The sequence below is a fragment of the Bemisia tabaci genome, chromosome 3, assembly GCF_918797505.1.
Source record: "Bemisia tabaci chromosome 3, PGI_BMITA_v3".
Classification (NCBI taxonomy): domain Eukaryota; kingdom Metazoa; phylum Arthropoda; class Insecta; order Hemiptera; family Aleyrodidae; genus Bemisia; species Bemisia tabaci.
In genome coordinates, this window is record NC_092795.1 from 29,710,140 (window position 1) to 29,735,279 (window position 25,140).

At 39.3% G+C, this 25,140-nt stretch overlaps 1 protein-coding gene and 1 long non-coding RNA gene across 2 annotated transcripts in view; one reads left to right on the plus strand and one right to left on the minus strand.

Moving 5' to 3' along the window:
• Capa (cardio acceleratory peptide capability) overlaps positions 1–18,193 on the minus strand; it is a 44,424-nt gene extending 26,231 nt beyond the window's left edge. Inside the window, exon 1 of the mRNA XM_019040406.2 lies at positions 18,036–18,193. Coding sequence (XP_018895951.1) covers positions 18,036–18,105 — 70 coding nt within the window. The 5' untranslated portion in view covers positions 18,106–18,193. The remainder of the gene's footprint in view (positions 1–18,035) is intronic.
• Positions 1–25,140, plus strand: part of LOC109029780 (uncharacterized) — a 139,358-nt gene that overhangs the window by 31,593 nt on the left and 82,625 nt on the right. Inside the window, exon 3 of the long non-coding RNA XR_011899524.1 lies at positions 22,543–22,581. This is a non-coding gene — a long non-coding RNA (uncharacterized lncRNA). The remainder of the gene's footprint in view (positions 1–22,542; positions 22,582–25,140) is intronic.

A 25,140-nucleotide genomic window follows, 5' to 3' on the forward strand; every position in this document is an offset into this window, starting at 1 on the left:
TTGTGCTCGGAAATCAGTTTTACTGCACATATAATGTTGACAATTCAATGTTTACCTGTGCTCTGTACCCAAATGAAGACAATCGTGCACAGATTTTATCACTGGACTAGGATATGCCAGGAATAATGAATGAGAATTCGAATGTTGCTAGATTTCCCCGAATAAAATATTTAATTTTGAGAAAAATATCTAGGTTCCTTTTGAAATTCGTAGGAGTGTCCGTTTCAATTACAAATAATATCACGGGGAAAAATGGATTGCTGATTTAACAATTAAATTGTTAAAAAATATGTCCGACATCTTTCAAATGTACCTTTTACAATAAAGGCTAGTTAATTTAACCGCGAGGGTGGTTAAATTAGCATTTCTTTATTGTAAAATATACGTTGAAACATGTCGGACAGTTTTTATACTTATACGATTCTTAAATCAGCAATATCATTTTTTTCCGTGTGATTACTTAGTTAGTTAGTTATTTTTATTAGAGACATTCAGCATCCTAGGTTATTAATATCTTTAAAGAAAATATGAAGGAAGAGTGTAAGTACAAAAATTTAGATACCTAACTTAATGGAAGTAAAAAATTTCAATATTTTGGTTGCAACACTCGGATCATCGTAGTAGAGTGGATTTGTATCCCTGTTGACTGTTGGAGAGTAAATAATATACTCTAAAGAATTAGGTGTAAGATAGGTGTATGAATACGCGAGTCCTCTACACAAAAAAAGTTTGATTTTATCAAAAGAAATTTGGCAATGTCGAATGTTCGTTCGGCTCTTTTCCTTAGCACGGCAAGACCCAATAACGCATGAACCGTTGAAGAAACTATAAGCGAGAGAGAAACGAGGGATCAGGGTATTGAATCTGCTGAAATTTTGTTTGGGAACCAGTTTCAGTTCACAAATAACATTGAAAATTCAATAGCACTTCTGCCCTGTTTTAAATGCACATCCTTGAATAAATTTCAGTGTGAGCGTGAACCTCACCTTCACTTATTCGTTTGAGAATCGGATGGAATGAATTGGATGCCAAAAACAAGATGTAGTCTATCTACATAGAGGGTTTTAAAAAACAACCTATCACCTATCATCGTGCCTCAGTGGGTGCGAACTTTTTGAAACTCTCGTTTCTCATAGTTTCTTTCTCTTAAAAGTTGTTCAATTTCGGCTTCATGAACGCAGATTGACCGGAGAGATTTCGCTAAGCTCGACTTGTACCGAGTCATTTTGAAATCTACCTTTTCCTTAGATTGCTTTGACTTTTCAAAGAAGTTGTGAGTCGTTTGAAATAACTCAAAGCAAAGCGTTTCCTCCGTGCATTTTCTAGAATTATCTAAAAATTGCTCCTTAAAAAGACCGTGAGTATTTTTTTTCATAGGAATCTGGTATTAGTCTCATAATTTTCCGTGAATCATGGAACCAAATCCCGCGTGAATTCTCTCAAATGGGTCTGTTCCACGCAGGAAATACAGCCGTGTAAATATTGACATTTTAGGGGAAAATGGAACAAAAGTCGCGATATTACCATTAAGAAAAGTCTGAAATTCACCCCTTAATGCGCAATTCACCCAGTTTGGAACACCTTTGATCGAATTTCCCATGATAGGAAACAGTTTCCAGTCACTGTATCCGGAGACCATCGACGGCAACTTGCGGTTAACGAAAACCGACGATTCTAAACATAACATGTACCTAAAAACATAACCTGCAAATCGATGTAATAGAGAGATGTTGTGCGTAGAAATGAACCACTATCAAAGATCACGTTTCGAGGAATTGTTTTTTGTGCTAAACTCAACGCAAATTAAGGCGTTGGGTGCAGAAAAGACACTTCTCAGTTGCGTTCTTTTACACTCTCTTAGAATCTCCACTCCAAATGGTCTAGGAAGGATACTATTCGGCAGAATTTCTGATATTTTTTGTTTGGAGTATATACTGTAACATCTTTAAGGAGTATTACTGTAACAAAGCTGGCTCTCTTCTCCTGAAGATGATTGAATGTTCCTGTTGCTATTTGTTTTATTGACTTGACGAATCTTTACAGATAATTATTATATTTTTAATATTTTGTGCTCGGCACTCGAAGGCTTGACAAACAGGGCCATGCCCTAGTCGTTAGTAGAAGAAGAAGAAGATCTTTAAGGAAATTCAGTAAAAGTTTCATCGAATTACATATGTTTGGGCACAGGCCCAAAATAAAATGAGAAAAATAAATGAAAGAAAGAAATGGGCAATTTTGGAAAGTGGACTGTATATTTTTATTTTACGAAAGGCTACCAGGCCGCACGGGGCCGGCTACAGAACAAGTCTGGATTCCCTAATTGAGTCTTACGAGACGATTTGGAATACCAGGCTGCGCGGAGCCGGCTTCAGAGCGAGTCTGGGTTTGAGAAAAAAAAGGAAACGCGAGAATTTTGAATCTTAAACGTAAACGAAAAAGAAACTCATGAACGGAAGATTTAAACTAATTTAGATGAACATGGAGAAATTGATACTTACACTATTGAAAAGAAGAAAAGATCAAGAGTTACAAATTTGCCGAGAAAAAACACTGATGAAATAGGAAATCTAGCTTGAAGAGCTTTACTACGTTACAATTTACCTAAAGCTTGAAGAGCTTTGTAGAAACTTAAATACTAAGACGCGGATCTGAATCGCTACTGGAATACCAGTAGGGCACACTGCTGGAATGCCAGCAGGAACCTAACAAACGAAATTAAAAGAGATGGAAAGAAACCTATAAGAAACACTACTGGACTCCAGTAGGAAATCTAAACGTCACTGGATATTAGTGAGATGGCGAAAGAAAAGCGAAGAAAACACGAAACACCACTGGATTACCAGCGGGATAAGATCGGCAAACGTAGGCGGAGATTAATCGGCCACACGGGGGACCCTACTTGGAGCTGTTTCGGCTCGATATTCGCGAGAACAAACAACAAACTAAAAAATGAACTTCTTATCGAACCAAAATGAAAATCTGAGTGAACTAAAAGTAACTGTATGGTGTCCTCCTTAGGATATAAAAGTAAAAATAAAACTTTCCCGAGTCTTTTCCTGGAAAAGCGGGATCAAAAGGAACGGGATGGTTTACAAGACCCGCGCGCGATCTAGCGGATTGGCGCGGTACTAGCCTTTTGCCGGTCGAGCGCGGAGGGAAGGAGTGCGCTGGCCGACGCGGCGGTCACGGTGGCTGCTCGCACGCGTTGCAATGAAAAAGGATGAAAATAAAAATCAGTCCCTGACTGAACATACCCGCCCCGTTGAAACCACCCGGTTTCTAAACAAAAAAAAACTTTCTTAAGTCGGAGGGGGTACAAAGGGAAGAAATTGAAGAAGCTTCGATTAAGAACATGATTAATATGGTTCATGAAGTTAAGAGTATTGTAGTAAGTAAAGAGTAACTAAAAAAAAATGCTTGAGGGTTGTAAAGCCTCGTAAAAAAGTCAAGACTGACACCCAAAACTCTTTAGGAGGGTTGTAAGGCCTCAAAGAAATTTCAGAATGCGAGATGTCGACTTCCATCTTAAGTGGTTATTTGAGGGTGGTCTGATTGACATCACGCCTTTCGCAGGAGAGCGCTTGCGTCGTCTCTTGCATGCAGGTTTCGCAGACACCTGTTCATCTGGGGGTCCCTTATTGGTTGAGGACATTTGAGGGGTAGCCTCGCAATTAGGACCTTGGGGTCGCTCGATGACGACCAGGTGTGATCCTTTTGACAAGGACTCAGATTTCGGAAGAGCTGCAGATCCTTTTGAACATGGACCCACGATGACCCAACCAAAGACGCTGCTCAGAGCAACCGGTTCATTTGGGTTGTGGTCTCACGTTTTCCAGTGAAGATGTACGGGAAAATATCCGCACCGATCAGGAGTTGAACATCCTGAGGCTCAAAGAAACGAGGATCCGCAAGTTGTAGGTGCCTATACTTGGAGCTAATGGGCTCGGGCACACTCGTGGTCGGCATTTGCGTGGTAATTTTCTCCATAATTACAGCATTACTCCTGAATATTGGTTTCCCAGACTTGTTGGGTTTAATAATACAAACAGTAGAGGCACTTACGCCAGGGATCGATTGGTCAGCTAATCCAATGATTCGCTCAGAGGTAGCGTCCCTGGGTAAACCTAGCCGTCGGGCACAGTCATCTCGAATGATTGTCGTCATCGAGGCACTGTCAATCATAGCCCGGACCTTATGGAAACGTCCGTCGGCACCCTTGACTCGAACGACCGCAGTACCTAGTAATACTGTCTCGGTGGGATTGGACTTGAGAGCTTGATGCACTCTCTTAGATTCATCACCTGAAGAGTCTGCAGTCTCTTGCTCCGCTTGGGATTCAGAGCTCGAGGAGTTCTTGCGCTTGACTCGTTCTTTACGGTCGGAGAGCTGAGGGTCGGCCTCTTTGGGCATGTCACAGTGAAGCAAAGTATTGTGTCCGTCATTGCACACTCTGCAAGTTAGACCAGAATCACATTGGTCTTGATGATTTCCACTGCGAAGACAGATGGTGCATAAATTATTTTTCTCGACAAAATCCCTGCGTTCGTCGACGCTGGCTTCAATAAACTTTGGACATTTATAAAGAAAATGATCACAATCACATAGACACCGAGATCTAGTTTTCTCGGTAGGTGAGTGCGCAGTGGCTGTGAAAGATCTCTTTGGACTGGAGTCATGACTATACTTCTTGGAACTTTCACTCGAAGAACTGCTCATGGGTGCACTCGCCGTCAAGTCTAAAATTTCAATTTGTCTCTGGACAAATTTCAATAGATCCTTGGTCGTGGGCATGGTCTCTCTCGTTTGCCTTCTCTCAAAAGTTTTTACAAGAGATTTAGGAAGGCATTTCAAAGCTATGTGTAGAGTCATAAAGTCCCCGAGGTCAGCAATTTCCTGAGTTTTAATCGCTGAAACGCACTCACCAAAAGTCGACATGAAGTTCGATAGATCATTCTTGTTTTCGTTTTGAATGGCGGAAAAACTTAGGAGTTTGTTCAGCAAGCTTGAACCAATCATGCGCTTATTCTCGTACATCCCAATAAGAGCATCCCACGCTATTGGATAATTCACGTCCGTAATGGGTAACTCCTTTACGAGTGCTAAAGCAGGGCCAGACAGAGTGGTCCTCAAATAGTTCAGCTTGGCACTCGGAGTCAGGGACTCATGGTGATGGATCAGAGACTCAAAATTCGCGCGATATTCCGGCCATGCGCTTATTGTGCCGTCGAAAGTTTTCAAGGTAATTCGAGGCAGTGTGGGCGCATTGCTTGAAATGATCGTAGTGTTGTTCATCAGCGGATTAGAGTTATCAGCTGTGCCGGTGGACTCCAGTGCATCAGTCAGCCTTTTCTTAATCTCCGCAATTTTGAAATACACATCGGTGAAATGCTCTATCAACTCGCTGCTTTGATCAAAACTTGCCTCTGGGTTTAACCGTAACTCTATTTCGTAGCAGGATATGACCGTTTCTTGAAGGTTCTTTAGAGATTGTCTTGAATCTTCCTGCCGGCAAATGAATTCAGGCGACAATTTTTTCACTGCCAGGCAGCGCTCGGCAACTTCATAGCAAGCCTCTAATTGCCGACCGTAGATTTTCCGCTTATTTTTTAGACAGATCAACTCAATCTCTAAGTCAGTGACTTCCTTTGCTTTTACCTGGGAGGCATTACTATCATCGAATGCCATGCTGCTTCTTTGATAATCAGAATTTTCAAACAAGACAGGAGAGACCTTTTGCCTTAGATTCAAACAAGTAACAAATACAAACACCAAAAGAAAAACTGTAAAATTACAAATATGATAGATCAGAGGATCCAAGTCGGACAATCAAAAGTTCCGAGGTCCCTCAGATCACCAATATATTCATTTAAAATTTCAAACACTTCAAAGATAATGGATCAGCGGATCCGGCTCGGAGGACCAAATGTTTGGGCACAGGCCCAAAATAAAATGAGAAAAATAAATGAAAGAAAGAAATGGGCAATTTTGGAAAGTGGACTGTATATTTTTATTTTACGAAAGGCTACCAGGCCGCACGGGGCCGGCTACAGAACAAGTCTGGATTCCCTAATTGAGTCTTACGAGACGATTTGGAATACCAGGCTGCGCGGAGCCGGCTTCAGAGCGAGTCTGGGTTTGAGAAAAAAAAAGGAAACGCGAGAATTTTGAATCTTAAACGTAAACGAAAAAGAAACTCATGAACGGAAGATTTAAACTAATTTAGATGAACATGGAGAAATTGATACTTACACTATTGAAAAGAAGAAAAGATCAAGAGTTACAAATTTGCCGAGAAAAAACACTGATGAAATAGGAAATCTAGCTTGAAGAGCTTTACTACGTTACAATTTACCTAAAGCTTGAAGAGCTTTGTAGAAACTTAAATACTAAGACGCGGATCTGAATCGCTACTGGAATACCAGTAGGGCACACTGCTGGAATGCCAGCAGGAACCTAACAAACGAAATTAAAAGAGATGGAAAGAAACCTATAAGAAACACCACTGGACTCCAGTAGGAAATCTAAACGTCACTGGATATTAGTGAGATGGCGAAAGAAAAGCGAAGTAAACACGAAGCACCACTGGATTACCAGCGGGATAAGATCGGCAAACGTAGGCGAGATTAATCGGCCACACGGGGGACCCTACTTGGAGCTGTTTCGGCTCGATATTCGCGAGAACAAACAACAAACTAAAAAATGAACTTCTTATCGAACCAAAATGAAAATCTGAGTGAACTAAAAGTAACTGTATGGTGTCCTCCTTAGGATATAAAAGTAAAAATAAAACTTTCCCGAGTCTTTTCCTGGAAAAGCGGGATCAAAAGGAACGGGATGGTTTACAAGACCCGCGCGCGATCTAGCGGATTGGCGCGGTACTAGCCTTTTGCCGGTCGAGCGCGGAGGGAAGGAGTGCGCTGGCCGACGCGGCGGTCACGGTGGCTGCTCGCACGCGTTGCAATGAAAAAGGATGAAAATAAAAATCAGTCCCTGACTGAACAACATACATCATGCTTTAATTACAATGGATGACGCGTTAGCGGAAATTCTGAGATACCGCAACCGAGAATTGCTCTATCTGCACCCAACGCTTCAGGTGGACATAATAGGAACACCGATTTCGGGTTGTTTTGTGTTACGCTTTCTGTATTTGACAAAAGTAACCCAAGAATACACGTATTTTTCGGGCAGTGTTTTTGTAGTGTACATCTAGAAACCGTCACCAGTCCCTCGGTAAAGCACGTTCTGAAGGGCAAATCCTGGCGATTACCTAATTGAAACGCCAATAAGTTTCGTACAAAAGCGACGCGGGTTAAAAATTGAACACGGAAGAATGAGTTTTTAGTGAGGATCGTTCCAGTGGCGTGGCGTGCTTTGCGATATATCGATTGCTTTGTCATTTAAACCTATGGAAAAGGATCGAAAACAGGGTTTTCGCAGCGAACACCTTCATAATCGATTCTTTACCACAGCTTCAAATTGGGAAATATCGATAATCGATAGTTCACGCCTCGCCACTGGATCGTTCATTATTACTATATTAGCTCGCAGGCGGGAGTTGGTGTACACCGCGGTTTGCGAGAGTAATTTGGTCGGATATCAAAACACCGATCTGGGCTTTTTGTTGCGCGGCGATGCTTTCTCTCGGCTATTGTCGGCGTTATGTTCGCATTTCCGCTCTTTTAATGCCTCTGACTGTAACGTCCGTGCAGCTTTAGCGATTTATCGATCGATTTGTCTGCGCCTGGTTTTGCGTATTCGTTCCTCGACAAATACAATTGCCGATCCTTAAGGAGAATAGTAGCGAAAGCAGTGTTCTAAGCTCGTCTCTTAGTTTAGAAGCCGTATGATCCACCAAACTCACTTTTAAAGACCGTTGAAGATTTTTTAAAAACCAACATAAATTTTTACCTATGTATTAAGGCGCATTCAGTGAAAAGTCATACAAAAAATGTATTGTTCTGTTGCAATACTATATAGTAGCCGCAATTTGGACAAAAATGACGAAAAATTACCAATCAGAAAGTTAGAACTGCGGCAACTTTTTACAGGTCAACCTCAGCCAGACTCTTAATTTCCTAGGGGTCATGACCGATTTTCCGGATCATTTGGCGCAAATGCCACCTGTAAGTTTGGAACACTGAGCAAGAGTAAGCAAACTGCGATATTATATCAAACACATTTTGCTAAATCACTAGTTTCACTTTAAACTTTTTGGCAAAAAATGGACAGATCACGCTAAGACGCACATTTTAGCTGTTTCAGCCATATATTCTATTTTTTTCAACCCTAAAATTAACCTAAAAGTATGCACACGTGACGATTAACTGCTCGATTCGCCTAATCCAGTGCAAAATTTTTGTTTCTGAACTTTCAGCTTCATTTCAAGGGTTAATTACAAACTGGATCATTTGGGAAAAAACAGTGGAAATATGTTTTCAGGTGTAAACGATCAAATTATTGCTGAAAGATGAAGTGAAACTACAAATTCAGATAAATGCAATCGACATATCCTTGTTTTTTTTTGCCCCCGTGAAAATCCATCTGAAATGACGAAGTTTCTTGCGGAGGAATAAGGGTTTACTGAAGAACGATGTGTTCGTCATTACGAAATTTCTTTTCAACTACTAGAATGATTCCAGAGCCAGTCGTCCAACTCATTATTTCTAATTTTATAGACTGTTTTTCAAGAACCCTCGAAGTCTTTAGTACACTTGAAAAAAAACACATTGGATCTAGAGTCCAGACTCTTAAAAACATCCACAAGAAAAAATACTCTTGATTCAATCAGATTCAAGCTTAAATCAAGAACCAAGCCTCTTAATTTGAGCGGATTTCCTTTTAATTTAAGCTTAAATCTGATTGAATCAAGAGTCCTTTTTCTTGTCAATGTTTTCAAGAGCCTGGACTCTAGATCCAATGTGTTTTTTTCCAGTGTATCTCAAATGACAGAGAATGAATGAACTAAAAAACAGAGTAACTGTGGTTAAGCCTGAGATCCGCCGCTCAAAAAAACTACGAGAGATTCAAAGGCGCTACTTCGGGGCCAATTGCGAAATAGGTACTGAACAAATCCATGGCTAATGTTCAAAATTAATAATATTCACAAATTCAAGTTGTTATAGAACTTTTTTCTCACCGATTTTCCAAATTGTTGATTCTTTTACACTACGTCCGTTTCGAGCAGCTCATCGTCGTACAAGAAGGAATTTTCACAAAATCATTGATAAATTGTGGAAAATTTGGATGGCTGAAATCGAAAAACGAGTACCACCGATCCCTTCGTGACGTTACGAATATCCACCCATGTTCAATTTTTCTTCAAGAAAAGCGGCCAGCATATTTTTAAAAAAAATTCTCTTGATTTTTGTTATTCATCCGTTGAAGATATTTACTTAAAATGTTGAGGAGATGTCCTGTTTACTCCTCCTCTAAAAATAAATCGTGAGGAGATGTTTCAGAACGTTGTGATGTCATTGCGCTTTTCTCACTTTAGCCGTAGATTTGATACTGAAAATTTCCGTTTGTATACCAAGACATTTTCCCCCCAAATGGGAAATCGAATTTATGTATTGGAATACGTTATATCTCTCTATAATTACTAAATCAAAAGCGATCCTTCAAAAATTCTCGTGTTCTTTATCAGATTTATTTTTTAATTGACGGGGTGAATTTTTATCGGCACCCCCAAGTTTTATTTTTATGACAGCAAAGGTAGCAATTTGTCTAGCGTCTTTACTTTAATTTTCCGAAAGGAACAGCTTTTTCAGCGTTTTCAAGAAGCACATCTTTTCTGGCAGCGACAATTTTCCGGCAAGTCGGCAAGCTTGTATTTCCTCTTTTTAAACCTAATACACATGCACAATCGATTGCGGGCAAGGCAGCCTGTTTCGATTTATATTAATAATCGATTCTTTAACGCGCTTTTAAATGATCAAAGCCCACTGTTGCCAAACTGCGACCGTCGCCACTGCATTTTACTGCGACCTGCAATTATCGACATTAACTTAATTACAGGTTTCTTCTCTCTTTTAGTCTCCGTCCACTTAACTTTAAAACTCCTTATAAGAGGGAAAATCGTCTAAGAGTTTTCCTGAAGAGCCAGTTTGATAGAAAATCGGATGTGTCTATTTCTTGAAATCGCTCTAAAATATTTTCAAATGTTTTACCGAGAAAAGAATGGAAATGAAAACTAGTGCGATGTAAATGTCGCAGGCAATTAACAATCTCCGAATTTGCGAGCGGGTCAGGTATTATTAGGATAAAGCGCAATAGTGCGCCTAGACTTAGTGAGGGTTTGATGCATACTTGCCTTCAAAATCATGTTCTCGGCTTGGAGCGCCTTCATTTTTTGTGATACTCTACGCTTTATCACGGAGTTAGTTTAGTTGCTTGTTTGACCTTAACCCAACGTCGTGGTTTCCGTCACATACTCTCCTAAATGTGTCTGTTTCTTCATATTTCTACGGAGGAAAAAGTGACTCCTCGCATCAAAGGCAAAACAAAAGTACTCTAAGTAATCTTTTTCTTTTATTTCTAAATGTTGTGTTTTTCTATTCTTTTACAAGTGACTTGCGAATTGCCGGCGAGGGCTAATTGTCTACGACATAAACAAAGTATGACAGGCAAAGTTTTGTTATCGAATATGATATGATGTATAGATCTGTGAATGCTGTGTACTATCAATGTTTGGTAAGTAATCAAACCAATCAGAGTCTAGAATAGATGGAGTGAAAAATAATTGCAAGAAAATGAAAATAAATATCATACAATTCGCGGAGGATAGGCAGGAAAGAAAATGATGTTCATCCTCTCATTCTCCTTGGAACTTAATTAATTTTGCTAGTTAGGTTCATTTAAACTTATAAACTTGTTTCACGCTCTCAATTTGTCGAAACAAACATATTCTACGATAGAGAAGTCATGGTTGCATCAGAATTTTTAAATTTCCAAGTTTGGTCCGCCTGCTGAAACTGGGATATAATCTGCGAGAAGGTTTCAGCCCTCTAAAATTAGGAAAAAATCAGCAATGTGAAGTGAAAGGTATTGTACAGAAACAAAAAATGTGAATTTGGAACTTCGAATGGAGTATTATTTAATTAGGGCACCAACTAAACTATAATGAAAAGGTAGCCAAATGCGTGGAACCATTCGTAGGTAATACATAATAATACCTTACAAAAAAAAAATCAACTATCGGTAGGTACATCATTTCCGAGATAAAATAAAAGCGGCGATTCTTCCTGTTAATAAAATTGTTCAAATTGACATAGTTTAGCGCAAGACAAGCAACTTTAACGTTAGGATAGTGACTTAAGCGTGTTTTGCAGAGTTTCACTCGCTCGTCCTCAGAAAGCAATTTTTTATGTCCCATACCGGAATTTCAACCACACGATAAACCTTAAACTGTCATTGTGTTTTATTTCCGATCAAAAACATCGAGCTCGTGTAAAAAACATAATTCTTTCAGTAAATATTGTAAAATAGTCTCCTCCAGCTGGCTGGAAAAAACTGAATCACCGTAAAATAAACGAATTTGACTACGTTCCTCTTCAGATTACAAAATAATGGAGTTTAATTCATGAAATGTGATAAGAAGCTTTAGAGTCAATGGTGAACTTTATGGAGGATCTTGCCAAGTGATCTGCCAGCACGTCCCTTTTTCCCAGAGAACGTTGTTCCCTTTTAAATACAGCTGTGATAGAATTTTTTTTTAAAATTCCTAGCATGGCTAAAATTTAAATTCCAGTCAGGAAAGGACCCAACACTGAGGGAAAAAGGTGCGAAAACAACCTAACTAATCATTCTCAATAATTCGTACATGTTTTTGGTACATATTGTTTCTCTACTAGAAGAAACTGAGGTATCAAAGGTTTCGCTTTTTTCTTTTAGAAGTATAAGCGATTGATAACTCCAGAAGGAGATCGATTTCTAGCGGACCGAAATCCACCAATGACAACTATATGCTCCTCGATAAAAGATCAATTTTTTTTCTTTTTTTTTTAACAAAATACAAAAATTGTCCCTGACCCGAAAATCTGGTTTTTTTTTGTGCAATGAAACAAATTTTTGGTACCTGTGGAGAAGGATAGTTTTTGTACTGATCAACATCTGCTAACGCTCACCCTCTGGGAAGTCGGGTCCATTTCCGCAGCCCCCCCACATTCGAATCTTACACCAAAAATTATATCATAATTTTGTGCTAATTTTGTGCTATTTTGTGCCGCAAATTAAAAATTTTGTGCTGCAAAATTAAGGGGGAAACGCTCCTCAAAATTGGGGGGGCTGTAGAAACGGTAGCCCCCCCACTTTCGAATTTTCGAAAAAAAAGAATGCCATAATTTTGTGCTAATTTTGTGCTATTTTGTGCCGCAAATTAAAAATTTTGTGCTGCAAAATTAAGGGGGGTAGCAGCATTCCAAATTGGGGGGGGGGGGCTGTAGAAATGTTTGCCCCCTGTTTTGATTTATCGGAGAAGAAGTATGCCATAATTTTTTACTAATTTTGTGCTATTTTGTGCCGTAGCAAGACTTTCAATTTTTTCAAATTTAAGGGGGAAAAATTGGTATTTCAAAATTGGGGGGGCTGTGGAAATGTTTGCCCCCCTCTTCGATTTCTTGAAAGTGGAGTATGCCATGCTTCTGCTTTAATTTTGTGCTATTTTGTGCCGTAGAGATATTATTCATTTTTGTAAATTAAGGGGGGTAAACGGGCACATCAAATTTTGGGGGGGGGGCTGTGGAAATGTTTGCTCCCCTTTTTGATTTCTGGAAAAAAAAGTATGCCGTAATACTCTCATAATTTTGTGCTATTTTGTGCCGCAAAAAGAAAATTTTGTGCTCCAAAATTAGGGGTCTTAAATACCACCCCAAATTTAAGGGGGAGGTCGCAGGTGCGGCAGCCCCCCACTTTCGAATTTCGAGAAAAAAAGCACGTCATAATTTTGTGCTAATTTTGTGCTATTTTGTGCCGCAAAAAGAAAATTTTGTGCTCCAAAATTAAGGGGGTTAAATACCATTTCAAATTGGGGGGCTGTAGAAACGATAGCCCCCACTTTCGAATTTCGAGAAAAAAAGTACGTCATAATTTTGTGCTAATTTTGTGCTATTTTGTGCCGCAAAAAGAAAATTTTGTGCTCCAAAATTAGGGGGATTAAATACCAATTGAAATGGGAGGGGCGGGGACTGTAAAACAAGTTAGCGCTCCGGCGGAACCCGAATCTTCCGCTCCGGAGCGTCGCAGGCTCGCAGGTAGCCGGAACCTTTGCCAGCGCAGCGTGGTCACATCTCTCTCCGCTTTGACTTCTGCCCATGGAAACGGACGGAAAGGGCCAAGCACCGTGGCAACTTAAGAAAGATCCGGCGGGAGATCCGGCGCGGCGCTCTTTGCACGGGATATTTAACCAGAGAGATTTATCCTATAATCATTAAGGATCCTTTTTGGAGGGTTATATACAGTTGGGTGTCAGCGAGTTCCAAATCGAATGTTGCTCTACTGTTTTTATTTTGCACGCTACCGATTATTATTTACTGAATCGAACAGTTTTGAGAAATAAATGATTGGCTTTCATTTCAGAAGCAACAACAATTTTGACACGTATCCAGCGAAACATATCATGAAAGGACCATTTTTAAGGAATGTTTCAGAAAATGTGTTATCGTTGATTTCAAGACCTCCGAAATCTAGTTTACATTACCTCACTGGAATGCGCCCTGTGCTCTTTTCCAATCTTTAATAACAAAATTCAATTTTCCACCATTTTTCGTTAGGTGCCGATGTTTGGTTTCAAATAAAGTACCAACACAATGTACATGTATATTTTTTTAATAACGCTTTATTTATTCTAAAAAGCGCTCAAGTGTCCGAAATATTTCTTTTGTGGTAACGCTTAGCTCTAGCTTTCTACTGGGCTGATTTTCATGATTTTTGCGGATATCAACAGGTAATTTTTTTTAAATGAGCCCGCTCACACAGCCTGATTAATGGGGGGGGGGGGGGCATGGTGTTATGCCATCGGGCGACAAATTTCGGGAATTTTTTTGGGGTTTTTTATGGAAGGGGAGTTTATGTTTCATTTTCGCCTTTTACGTGTCACAAATCCTCGTTCCTTAATTGATAAATCATTTCCCCTTTCCTAAATAATTGTTTGCAACACTTTCCTGCACAAATGCGCATCCTTCTCACTATCGCAGAATACGATTGCGCTTTTGATGTTTTCGAAACTTATATTTCGTGCGCATCGGCATCGCGTGAATCTATAAGATATATAATTGATCAAGAGTAAGATATTATAATATTGACCCGAAAAAAATCCCTAGCCGGAAAGAAAAAAAAATCCCTAGATTTCGCTAAAAATCCCTAAATCGCCAGATTTGCTCAAATATCCCCCCAAAAGCCCTAGAATTTACACAACTTGCCATTTTCAACGTAGAAATATGACATCGTTTGATGTATCAGTTTGGAATATTTTAATCTGATTGGCTTGTTTGAATTTTGCCGTCCTATGTAAGCATTGAACAGATTAATAAAATGAAGGAATTGGTATTAGTTGTGTTTTTTTTCTTTTTTCTTTTTTTTTTTTTTTTGAACTGTCAAGCACATCGAGTGACGCTATCGTTTTATGTTCCGGCTTATTACAACACTGTGATTGTGCAGGTTCCTGTTTGCTAAATGCGATCCTATTGATCTTGGTATGCCGCAGAATCACGTATTTTTTTTTGTTTTGACCACCGATTTGCTCGAAATTTTACCGCGAATTTGAAAATATAGACTAAAAAAACTTATTTTGAAAAAATAAAAAAGTTGCACTCGCGAGCTGTTTAATCCTCGTTGAAATTTCGAGGGTCAGATTCAGGTAAGCGCGAGACAATGGGGCAGCGATGTCGAGCGTGCCGAGTAGCGGTCTAGAGGATTGCTGTGTTGCCAATTCCGAGAATGGGTATTTACTCATTAGATTTTCCAAACATCGTAGCAAGCCCCCGGTATAACTACTTAAATTGAGCAACAAAGGCCTGCGAAGCGGGCCCTTTGGGGGTTGGACTGCATAGCGGCCAGTAATTAAAAATGGCCCATCATGGAGAACAAAAGCAATAGCATTTCTGGTTCCGTGATCGACCAGCAGGGGTATATAGGGTGTTGCAAGACGATGCAAAAATTTTCAGGTTGCTCCGAAATAGAACAGAATACATTGATCGCAATCAAGCGGAGTGATGTGACTCAAGGGACCGGATTTATCATATCGATGGCTATAGTGGCCCAATCACACATGAAAAAATTTCTTTTGCGAATTTTTTGGGTCTTACTCCCTGAAATCAATTCATTTGAACAAAAAAACTCGGCAAAGTTTCAAACAAATTGAATAATATTAACCCATGCCGACTGAGCCGTCTTTTTTATATGGGATTTTACATTGAAGAACACTTTTTTTTAGAAAGTGCAATTTTCCGGAAAATCGGTAAATTCTAGAAAAAAACTGAGACCGTATTCGGAATAAGCCGAAAAAATTGAGAGGAAGAGTCCCATCAGACACTTCAAAAACAATAAATTCACCTCTCGTTTTAGCGGTGAACCATGGGAAAGTGCTTTTATGAAGGGTAAATGACGGTATAAAAATCTCAAATAATTGCATAGGTCTGCGTCCGAAAACAAAGCTTAACATACGATGGTTCTTATTGATGTGTTTTTTACGCTGTGTCCGATAATACTATCCCTATTTCTTCATCTCATCAGCATTTCCTGGAATATATACATATTTTCTCGTAAGAAAGGGGGTTTACCATTGATCGACGTTTAAGATATACCTATTCATACCATATTCATACCTTGTTTAGAGGCCCAATGTGCAGTAGCTTTCCTCAGAACCATGAATACCGAACCAAGATTTAGAGAGTATTTGTGTGGGCACTTTATTTGAAACCAAACATCGGCACCTAACGAAAAATGGTGGAAAAATTGAATTTTGTTATTAAAGATTGGAAAAGAGCACAGGGCGCATTCCAGTGAGGTAATGTAAACTAGATTTCGGAGGTCTTGAAATCAACGATAACACATTTTCTGAAACATTCCTTAAAAATGGTCCTTTCATGATATGTTTCGCTGGATACGTGTCAAAATTGTTGTTGCTTCTGAAATGAAAGCCAATCATTTATTTCTCAAAACTGTTCGATTCAGTAAATAATAATCGGTAGCGTGCAAAATAAAAACAGTAGAGCAACATTCGATTTGGAACTCGCTGACACCCAACTGTATATAACCCTCCAAAAAGGATCCTTAATGATTATAGGATAAATCTCTCTGGTTAAATATCCCGTGCAAAGAGCGCCGCGCCGGATCTCCCGCCCGGATCTTTCTTAAGTTGCCACGGTGCTTGGCCCTTTCCGTCCGTTTCCATGGGCAGAAGTCAAAGCGGAGAGAGATGTGACCACGCTGCGCTGGCAAAGGTTCCGGCTACCTGCGAGCCTGCGACGCTCCGGAGCGGAAGATTCGGGTTCCGCCGGAGCGCTAACTTGTTTTACAGTCCCCGCCCCTCCCATTTCAATTGGTATTTAATCCCCCTAATTTTGGAGCACAAAATTTTCTTTTTGCGGCACAAAATAGCACAAAATTAGCACAAAATTATGACGTACTTTTTTTCTCGAAATTCGAAAGTGGGGGCTATCGTTTCTACAGCCCCCCCAATTTGAAATGGTATTTAACCCCCTTAATTTTGGAGCACAAAATTTTCTTTTTGCGGCACAAAATAGCACAAAATTAGCACAAAATTATGACGTGCTTTTTTTCTCGAAATTCGAAAGTGGGGGGCTGCCGCACCTGCGACCTCCCCCTTAAATTTGGGGTGGTATTTAAGACCCCTAATTTTGGAGCACAAAATTTTCTTTTTGCGGCACAAAATAGCACAAAATTATGAGAGTATTACGGCATACTTTTTTTTCCAGAAATCAAAAAGGGGAGCAAACATTTCCACAGCCCCCCCCCCCAAAATTTGATGTGCCCGTTTACCCCCCTTAATTTACAAAAATGAATAATATCTCTACGGCACAAAATAGCACAAAATTAAAGCAGAAGCATGGCATACTCCACTTTCAAGAAATCGAAGAGGGGGGCAAACATTTCCACAGCCCCCCCAATTTTGAAATACCAATTTTTCCCCCTTAAATTTGAAAAAATTGAAAGTCTTGCTACGGCACAAAATAGCACAAAATTAGTAAAAAATTATGGCATACTTCTTCTCCGATAAATCAAAACAGGGGGCAAACATTTCTACAGCCCCCCCAATTTGGAATGCTGCTACCCCCCTTAATTTTGCAGCACAAAATTTTTAATTTGCGGCACAAAATAGCACAAAATTAGCACAAAATTATGGCATTCTTTTTTTTCGAAAATTCGAAAGTGGGGGGGCTACCGTTTCTACAGCCCCCCCAATTTTGAGGAGCGTTTCCCCCCTTAATTTTGCAGCACAAAATTTTTAATTTGCGGCACAAAATAGCACAAAATTAGCACAAAATTATGATATAATTTTTGGTTTAAGATTCGAATGTGGGGGGGCTGTGGAAATGGAGCCTGGGAAGTCAAAAAAAGTTTGCTTGTAAATGCAACTTGCATCGGACCCAAAAAACTCTTTTTTCTGCAATAAACTGTAAATGACCTCAAAAACTATTTTGTGCAATGAAACACATTTTTGAAACCACTAGAGGTGGCTCATTTTCATTCGGACCGAAATCTGCTAATGTGAACTTAATGGGAGATCAAAAAAAATTTGTTTGAAAACAAAGTTGCATCGTATCAAAAAACCATTTCTCTGTAATTAACTGAAAATCTTCTAAGTCGAGTCGTTTTTTAATCGGATGACTCAATAACACTCAACTTAAAAGAATGGCAGAAAGAGGTGAGACTTACCTCGAGCCTGGTTGACTGCAACAAGTACGGTGCACAGGACGAGGAAATATGCCATTATACTCTCGCTCATGATCACTTGTTGCAAAACTTAAAAGAACTTAAGAAAACTTAAAAGAACGGCAGAAAGAAGTGAGACCTACCTTGAGCCTGGTTGACTGCAACAAGTACGGTGCACAGGACGAGGAAATATGCCATTATACTCTCGCTCATGATCACTTGTTGCCGAGTTCTACGCTACGGGGCCCTGAGGACCTCGGCTCCGGACTTTTATACGGGTGGCCTATCTTCCGCGGCGAGTCTGCGTCCGCCACCAGGCTCCTGGTCCAGCACCTTCGGCCCTCCAACCCCTTTCTCTTCCTCCCCGAACCGCCCACAACACACCCACCCCTGCCTATGCACGCGTGCCATCACGGGTGATGTATCGTGCTTACGTAATACTCGTTCATGCACCGGAGGAACATTACGTTGACCTCTGGCAAAATGACGCACTTCGTCGTCTCCCGCACGAAGGAACGTAACTCCAATCCAAGGTTGCCAAATTGACTCCAACAATTAATTTATTTTAAAAAAAATGTAAGTGTGCAATTTTTATCCAAATTTGTCTGATTTTTGCATGAAATCTGAAGAAAAATCAGTGAAATTTTCAGTTAGAAATGCCCAAGATTTTTCTGGTTAAAATGCAATTTACGAAGGGAAATTTGGCAACATTGATTTGTAGTTACGTTCCTTCGTCTAGGAAACGACGACTTGAGTCGTTAGCACAAGGTCTTCATTTTACCTTTGTGCGACGTATTTTTTCACCTGTTTCAAGAAGTCCTAATTGGACCGGGTTTATCAGAAAGGAACCAACCCACACTTTTGGAAAAATCGAGTTAAGAATGTTTTTGACTTTCACTAGCTGTATGTTTTCTCCTGTCGCAAACTGAAAGTCTATAAAGAAGCATTTTTTGTGAAAAGAGGGGCTGAAGTTTATTCTTCATATTGAGTCTTGTGCAGGGATAAAACCCCAAACCTCTTTTTCTCAGTTTCAACTGAATGTGGGTTGGTTCCTTTCTGGTGAACTCGGTCCACTTTTGTGCTTAATCCCCAAATCAGTCAATTTTAAAATTTTACCTCTCGTTTGTACTTAGTATTTTTTTGGCGTGGGTTTCAGAGCTACATGGCTTTATCATCAGCAATTTTCAGCTAACTCCGGCTGATGATGGGAACTGCTGATGATGAAGCCAATTTTCGAGGTGGCTTTAAGGCACGTACTGAAAAGATGCCAAATAAAAGTGAGAACTAACATCTTACAAGTTTGATTTTATCGACTTCTTTTGTATCGGACCCTGTCAATGATATTTCCGGGATATATCACATATATGGCCGGGAGGTTTTATGTAAAGCCTCAACCGTGAGGGGGGGGGGAGGCTGCTGCTCCTCTAAAGACGCAAAATGGAATTTCACAAAAGCTGAAAAGTGAGAATTCATTATTCATGAAGTTTCGATGATTTTTCAAAGGCGTCTTGTGCAATACCCATTAATTATCCGAGAATTCGATAAGGAATTTCGAAAACATGTTATCGATTTTCCCTCTCTGGATTTCAAAATTAAGCTTATTACTGTTTCTGTAAGTTTCATCGCATTGTAAGTCCACTGCCGATTTTTAAAAAGTTTCCTGAATTTTGGTTTTGAAATTTCATTTTTACAGTATTATAAAAAATGACATACATGTAAATATCATCCTTATCGGTCCGGTAGTTCGTCAGAAATAGTGCTTCCAACATTTTGCTCGTAGCTGTACAGTATAGATGTTGCATCTCTGGGCTGCTTTGAATTGACGTTCAGAGTGACATCCTCGGGCAGGTCTCAAATTTCGGTGGTCTGAGTGCTGTTTCGCTGTTATTCTCGGAATCTGTATTTTGGTGTCATTTTGAGGACGTCTGAATGCCAATTGAACGTATTTCTATCAAACAGAACTATGTGCATTGAGACGTGAGCCCTGAGAGCCATAATAATATATGCATAACAGAGTTCAAGTCATAATGCACATAGTTCTGTTTGGCAGAAATACGTCCAATTTCAGGGATATCAATGAGCTTTCGCATTCGATTCGAAGCCACAAACGGAGGCCCGCGGTTCACCCTGAATTTTCAGCGGAACGGTCCTTCTCGAGCTGTAGCCTCTTCTTCAGTCTAGTGCGCGGTTATCTGGTATCCACCCTTGGAGTATATTAACGTCGCAAATCCTGCGCTGAATTTTAGCGCGCCAACCTCAGACGCTCCCTCGCCTTCCTTTCTTATTCTTCACGGAGAGAAATGAATGATGCTGACGACAGTGATTCCGCTCCGTTCAACAATGTTACATTGTCACCCACAGGCCCAACATTGCCCACGTCGTACCGCACAATGTCAGCATTGTAATTTCGAAGGTGCGTGTTAAGTTGTGGAGGTAACCTTGTAGCATTGTTGAATGCATGGCCCCGCTGTGGTGAAGCGCACCGTGCGCTTGCTGCGTGGCCCACAATGCGGCATGTTTGTGTTTTTCGCTCTCTGTGGCTGTATCCCGGGAGTATGAGTGGCGGAACATGCAAAAGAGCCCTTAAAATGATTACTCGCGACAACAACTACCAAAATCGTAAAAAATTAAATATACGAAATGTGCGGATGCTTTCCTTTGGCATTTTGTTGATAGAAATTTTCCTGCCTTAACCGGGGATCGAACCTGCGACCTACCTAACACTAGCCTAACCCTTTACCGACTGAGCAACGAAGGAACCTGTTTCGGTGGGATGAAAAACCTGTGTATAGCGTCTGTTTGAACGGATCGTTAAGTTGAACGCAATTTTTGGACAGTTTTCACCGACAGCATTTTACTATCGTACATATTTATTTCTATTTGTGGTTTTAATGTTTCTATTCTATTATTATTTAATTTTAAAATTAATTATATTATTTTATTTTTGTTTTATTTCATTATTTTATTTATTTCGATTGTTTAATTGTAATTCTCTTGTTTTTTTTATTTTTTGTCTTTTTCATTCTTTTATTTATTTTTTTAAAAGTTTAATTTATTATTTTATTTTGCTGTTATATTTATTTTTTTATTTTGTCATCAGCTTATCTTTCAGTTTATTTTTGTTTTGTTTTATTTTTTGATTTTTTTTACCTTACTAAATAATTTTTCTTTCTTTTATTAGGTCTATGACACATTTGCAAGCCCAACCAGGGCAATTGACAAAATGGGACTTAAATTCCTACCTTCACTCAACTTCTAAGAAACCATTTCATCTCCCATGACAAAATGAGTGCTTTCCCTGATAGCAGAGCAAAATTTCTGCGAGACATATGGAGGGACAAAAAATCCAACCCTTGGGTTTTCTTTTTAGCTTATCTCTCTCTCCCTCTTTCTACCCCGCCCTATGAAAGCTGACAATTTTATAAGAGGTACACCATAAATAACTTGGCATACTGACTGCAGTACTTATAAAAAATTGTATACGCTGTGTGAATTCCACTATTTAATGTGAATTTCATTAAACTCTTAAATTTAACTGTCATGATGTTCAGATAACAAGAGGTAATATAGAAATGATCACATCGTATGTAGGAAATTCAGTGTTGTTATGTCAGAGAAACAAACATCACTTTGCTGCGGTATGAATATCTTACATCATTGCAATCACACTCCTTAAAAAGTGAATTCGATCAAAAGCATCGTGCGCGGCAACAGAGCTGGCATTGTTGAAATGAAGATAGCGCGGGACATTCAAACTGTGCGTGAGAATAACAATGCCACATTGTGACGATCGGCATTTCTCCTGTTGATGCAACGTTCTTTTTGTCAACAAATTGGACATTGTAATAATGACTTTTGGCTGTGTGTCTCTCATATTGCAGCCTTACTGCGATAACAGCTTTTTTATTTACACGCATCATAAGCCGTACAACCATGTTTGACATTGTCATCCTCATCAATCATTTTTCTCCGTGTTGAAATGCACGAATTACGGTCGTATTCATAGTCGTTTCTTTAACAGCTTCCAAATAAGACAGAAATATTTAGCCAATATTTAAACAATATTGTTTGGATATTTATGGAAACATTGGGCCAATATTGGTTAAATATTGAGCCAATGTTAAAAGTGTACACCATATTTTCTTTTGGCATAAATATTATGCCAATACTTTAAAATACTGTGAAATACTGTGCCAATACTGTGAAAATATTTTTATAATGTTTTGGGCGAACAAATTATTTTTAAAAATACTAAATAAAGATTCTTTAAATATTTTTTAAAAAAATAATTTTGATTAAAATATTATCAAAATATTGTCAGTATTGTGTAATTATTGCGACATTACTGACAATATTTGCCCAATATTTTAAAGATATTATGTCTTATCTGGGATCCTTTTCTTACGAGAGCCCCTTAGATTTGCATTTCGATTAAGGGAGGCTCACATAATGTAGCACCATGAAAAGGACATTTGGGACGTTACATACCAAAATATTCCTAAAAGTTGTGCTTCATAAGTTCTCTTGTTTTCTAGCATAGTTGTAACTTACCTATGTATTTGATTCCGATGTTCCTTATTTTGACACATGAACTCGACCAACGTTTTGACCAACTGTTATAATAATTCCGCTTTCTAACTTCTGTTTCAGATTTGTATGTAGACTGCACTAAATAGAAATCGCAATAAGGTAAGCCACTCAATTTTCTTTTAGAAATAACTACGACTATTATGTTTTCCCTGACTTCAAAAAAAAACTAGCTTTCGCCCTGGCATAACTGATTTTATGGCTACGCAGAGTTACTCAACTACGCACGCTGAACTTACTGAACAGAGGAAGGTTGTGTTTCTAACTCACGCGTGTCTTCCGAAAAATCAAAGTACTTTTTGTTCGAGTGATGAAGAGACAACCTCGCGTCAACAAAATATTAGAATAGAAAAAACGAAATTCAGCGCTTTGCGTTTTTTCCCTCGATTACGTTTGTTTACGTTCTAGCAGGGCACTAACGCGAGTAATTGAAGGTGAAATGCTCAAGCGAGGAGAGCAGAAAAAAAATCAATCATCGATGCTTTTACGAGTGTAAATGCATTATCGTGAGGGAATTACGTTGAAGAGTAGATTCAATTTGGCTGAAGTACCTACATTTATTTCGCCTAGTATTTTGGGTTGCCTGGACTTGTAACTTTTTTCCACCGACTGGTTTTACTGTTAGGTGATTCTGATGCAACTTTTTACAGAAAATTAGTGAAAGGCACATTTATCTTTTCAAAATCTCGTGTTTAAATATTAGCAGATCGATTGATGATCATTTTTTAACATATTTTTGATGTATTTAAGATGTATACTGTAGCTTTATGCTCAGATTTGATATGGATTCTAGTTTTAAATGACAAGGGCGATGACAACATAATGGCAAGACCACAGACTGAATGCAATCATCTAGATTCAGTAACCGCATCATTTGAATGTGATAGGTACCAGATCGATGGTCGAAACCAAAGAAAAATGCGTATCTTTAACTAATCCATTGAAAACCTTAGCTCATATTCAGTTTTTTCAAAGATAACTAACCAAAACGGGTTTCCTTGCATTTTTGTTCCTTTTGACGTAGAAATTAGACGTTTGGACGGATCTCATTATTTCTTGCGAATCCATAAGCTCAAATCCTACTGGCAAGGTTGGCCCAGCGGTCAGCGCATCTGACTCTAGACTAATCGGTCCCGGGTTCATTTCCTGGTAGTGGGGACAAATTTTCAAGGAACTAACGTGTGGATCTGCAAAAACATACTCCACTCGGCCTTCTTCCCCAAAAATTTGAAAGCATGAAGCATGGATGTGTACTAACCCTAACCCGATGCTCATTCAAGGTTGCAGAATCCTCGAATGGATAAAAACCTCTAATAACTTTAAAAAAAAAAGCTTAAACTCTAAAAACGTTATTCTGTGAGTAGTGGAACCGACCCATTGCCTTGAACGGCTTACGTTTTCCGCGGTCTCATACGTACTTCAAGGTTTTCCCAATGACGTCAAAATGCATTTCACGAACGACCACCTTCTTTTGTTTTTTTCAATCACCCTCCACACTTCACAAGCATAGGTGCTTGCAGCGCAGGTACGCAGGTCTATCTATCGTTAGAGCGTTATGTTTGAGAATGGCTGATCAGGAGCCTCGTGTGTCGCGCTGAAGGCGTGACTGTTAACGCCACGGCCAGATTACCCGTTTTTTCGTGGTTCATCCCGCCCTCCCCCCATCGCCCCCTCCCCGCTTCTCCTTACCCGTCCTTGGTTTCGCGGTTCATGTTTGCTCATCGCTATTTAAACTGGCGTGTATAAATAATTGGGACCCATCGGATCACTCCATCGCAAATCCGACAGTGAAAATGCTGCCTGCAGGATAGACTTAATGCGGTAGATTCATACCCCTGGTAAATAATTTGCCGTGTGTTGCATTGGAATAAAAACAAGCAGGGAACTCGAAGGAAAGAATTGCTTTTGGTAATTGTATTTTTTTTGGTAAAAAATCGCTGATGAAGTTAGCGCTGTAAAATATCTGACGGAGTCATGCAAAAGAACCCTGAGCTATTGATTAACGTATGATTGATTATCAGTATCATCGATTGGGGATAAATATATAGCTACTTGCAATTTGTCTAAAGTTAGGTTCAGAATTTTCCAGTTTTTGAAATATGTATTAAAAAATTGGCCTTTGAGTATTTTGCCACCCAAGTCCCTTGTCCTGCAGGGTGTCTACAGGTCCGGAATTTCCGGAAAGTCCGGAAGTAGTACCGATTTTTTAAAGACGGTTCGGAAGTACTGAAAAAGTGCGGAATTCCGCAAGAAGGTCCGGATTTTTTTAAAATTTTTTTGTTAAACCTTTGTCTCAATTTGGGCGAGAAATTCTAATGTTTGAAATTTATCGAATTTCGTGAAATAGAGGTACTGAAAAAGTACTGAATTTTTCCGTGAAGGAGGTACTGAATTTCTTGGGAATGAACTGAAAACGCACTGTAAAAGTACTGATTTTTGGCGAGCCTGTTTAAGTAGACACCCTGGGTCCTGTGGACGGCACAAAAACTGTAAAATCGGTAAGCTCGCTCGTGTTGTTTCAAAATATCCGCCTCAATTTTATCCTATCAAAGGAAAACAAAGCAACGTAATTGCTTACAATTTTTACGAAATATTTATTTTACGCAGAATGACAAAAATCACGTAAGTTTCTAAGAACTGGCGTCGAGTATTTTTCTATTT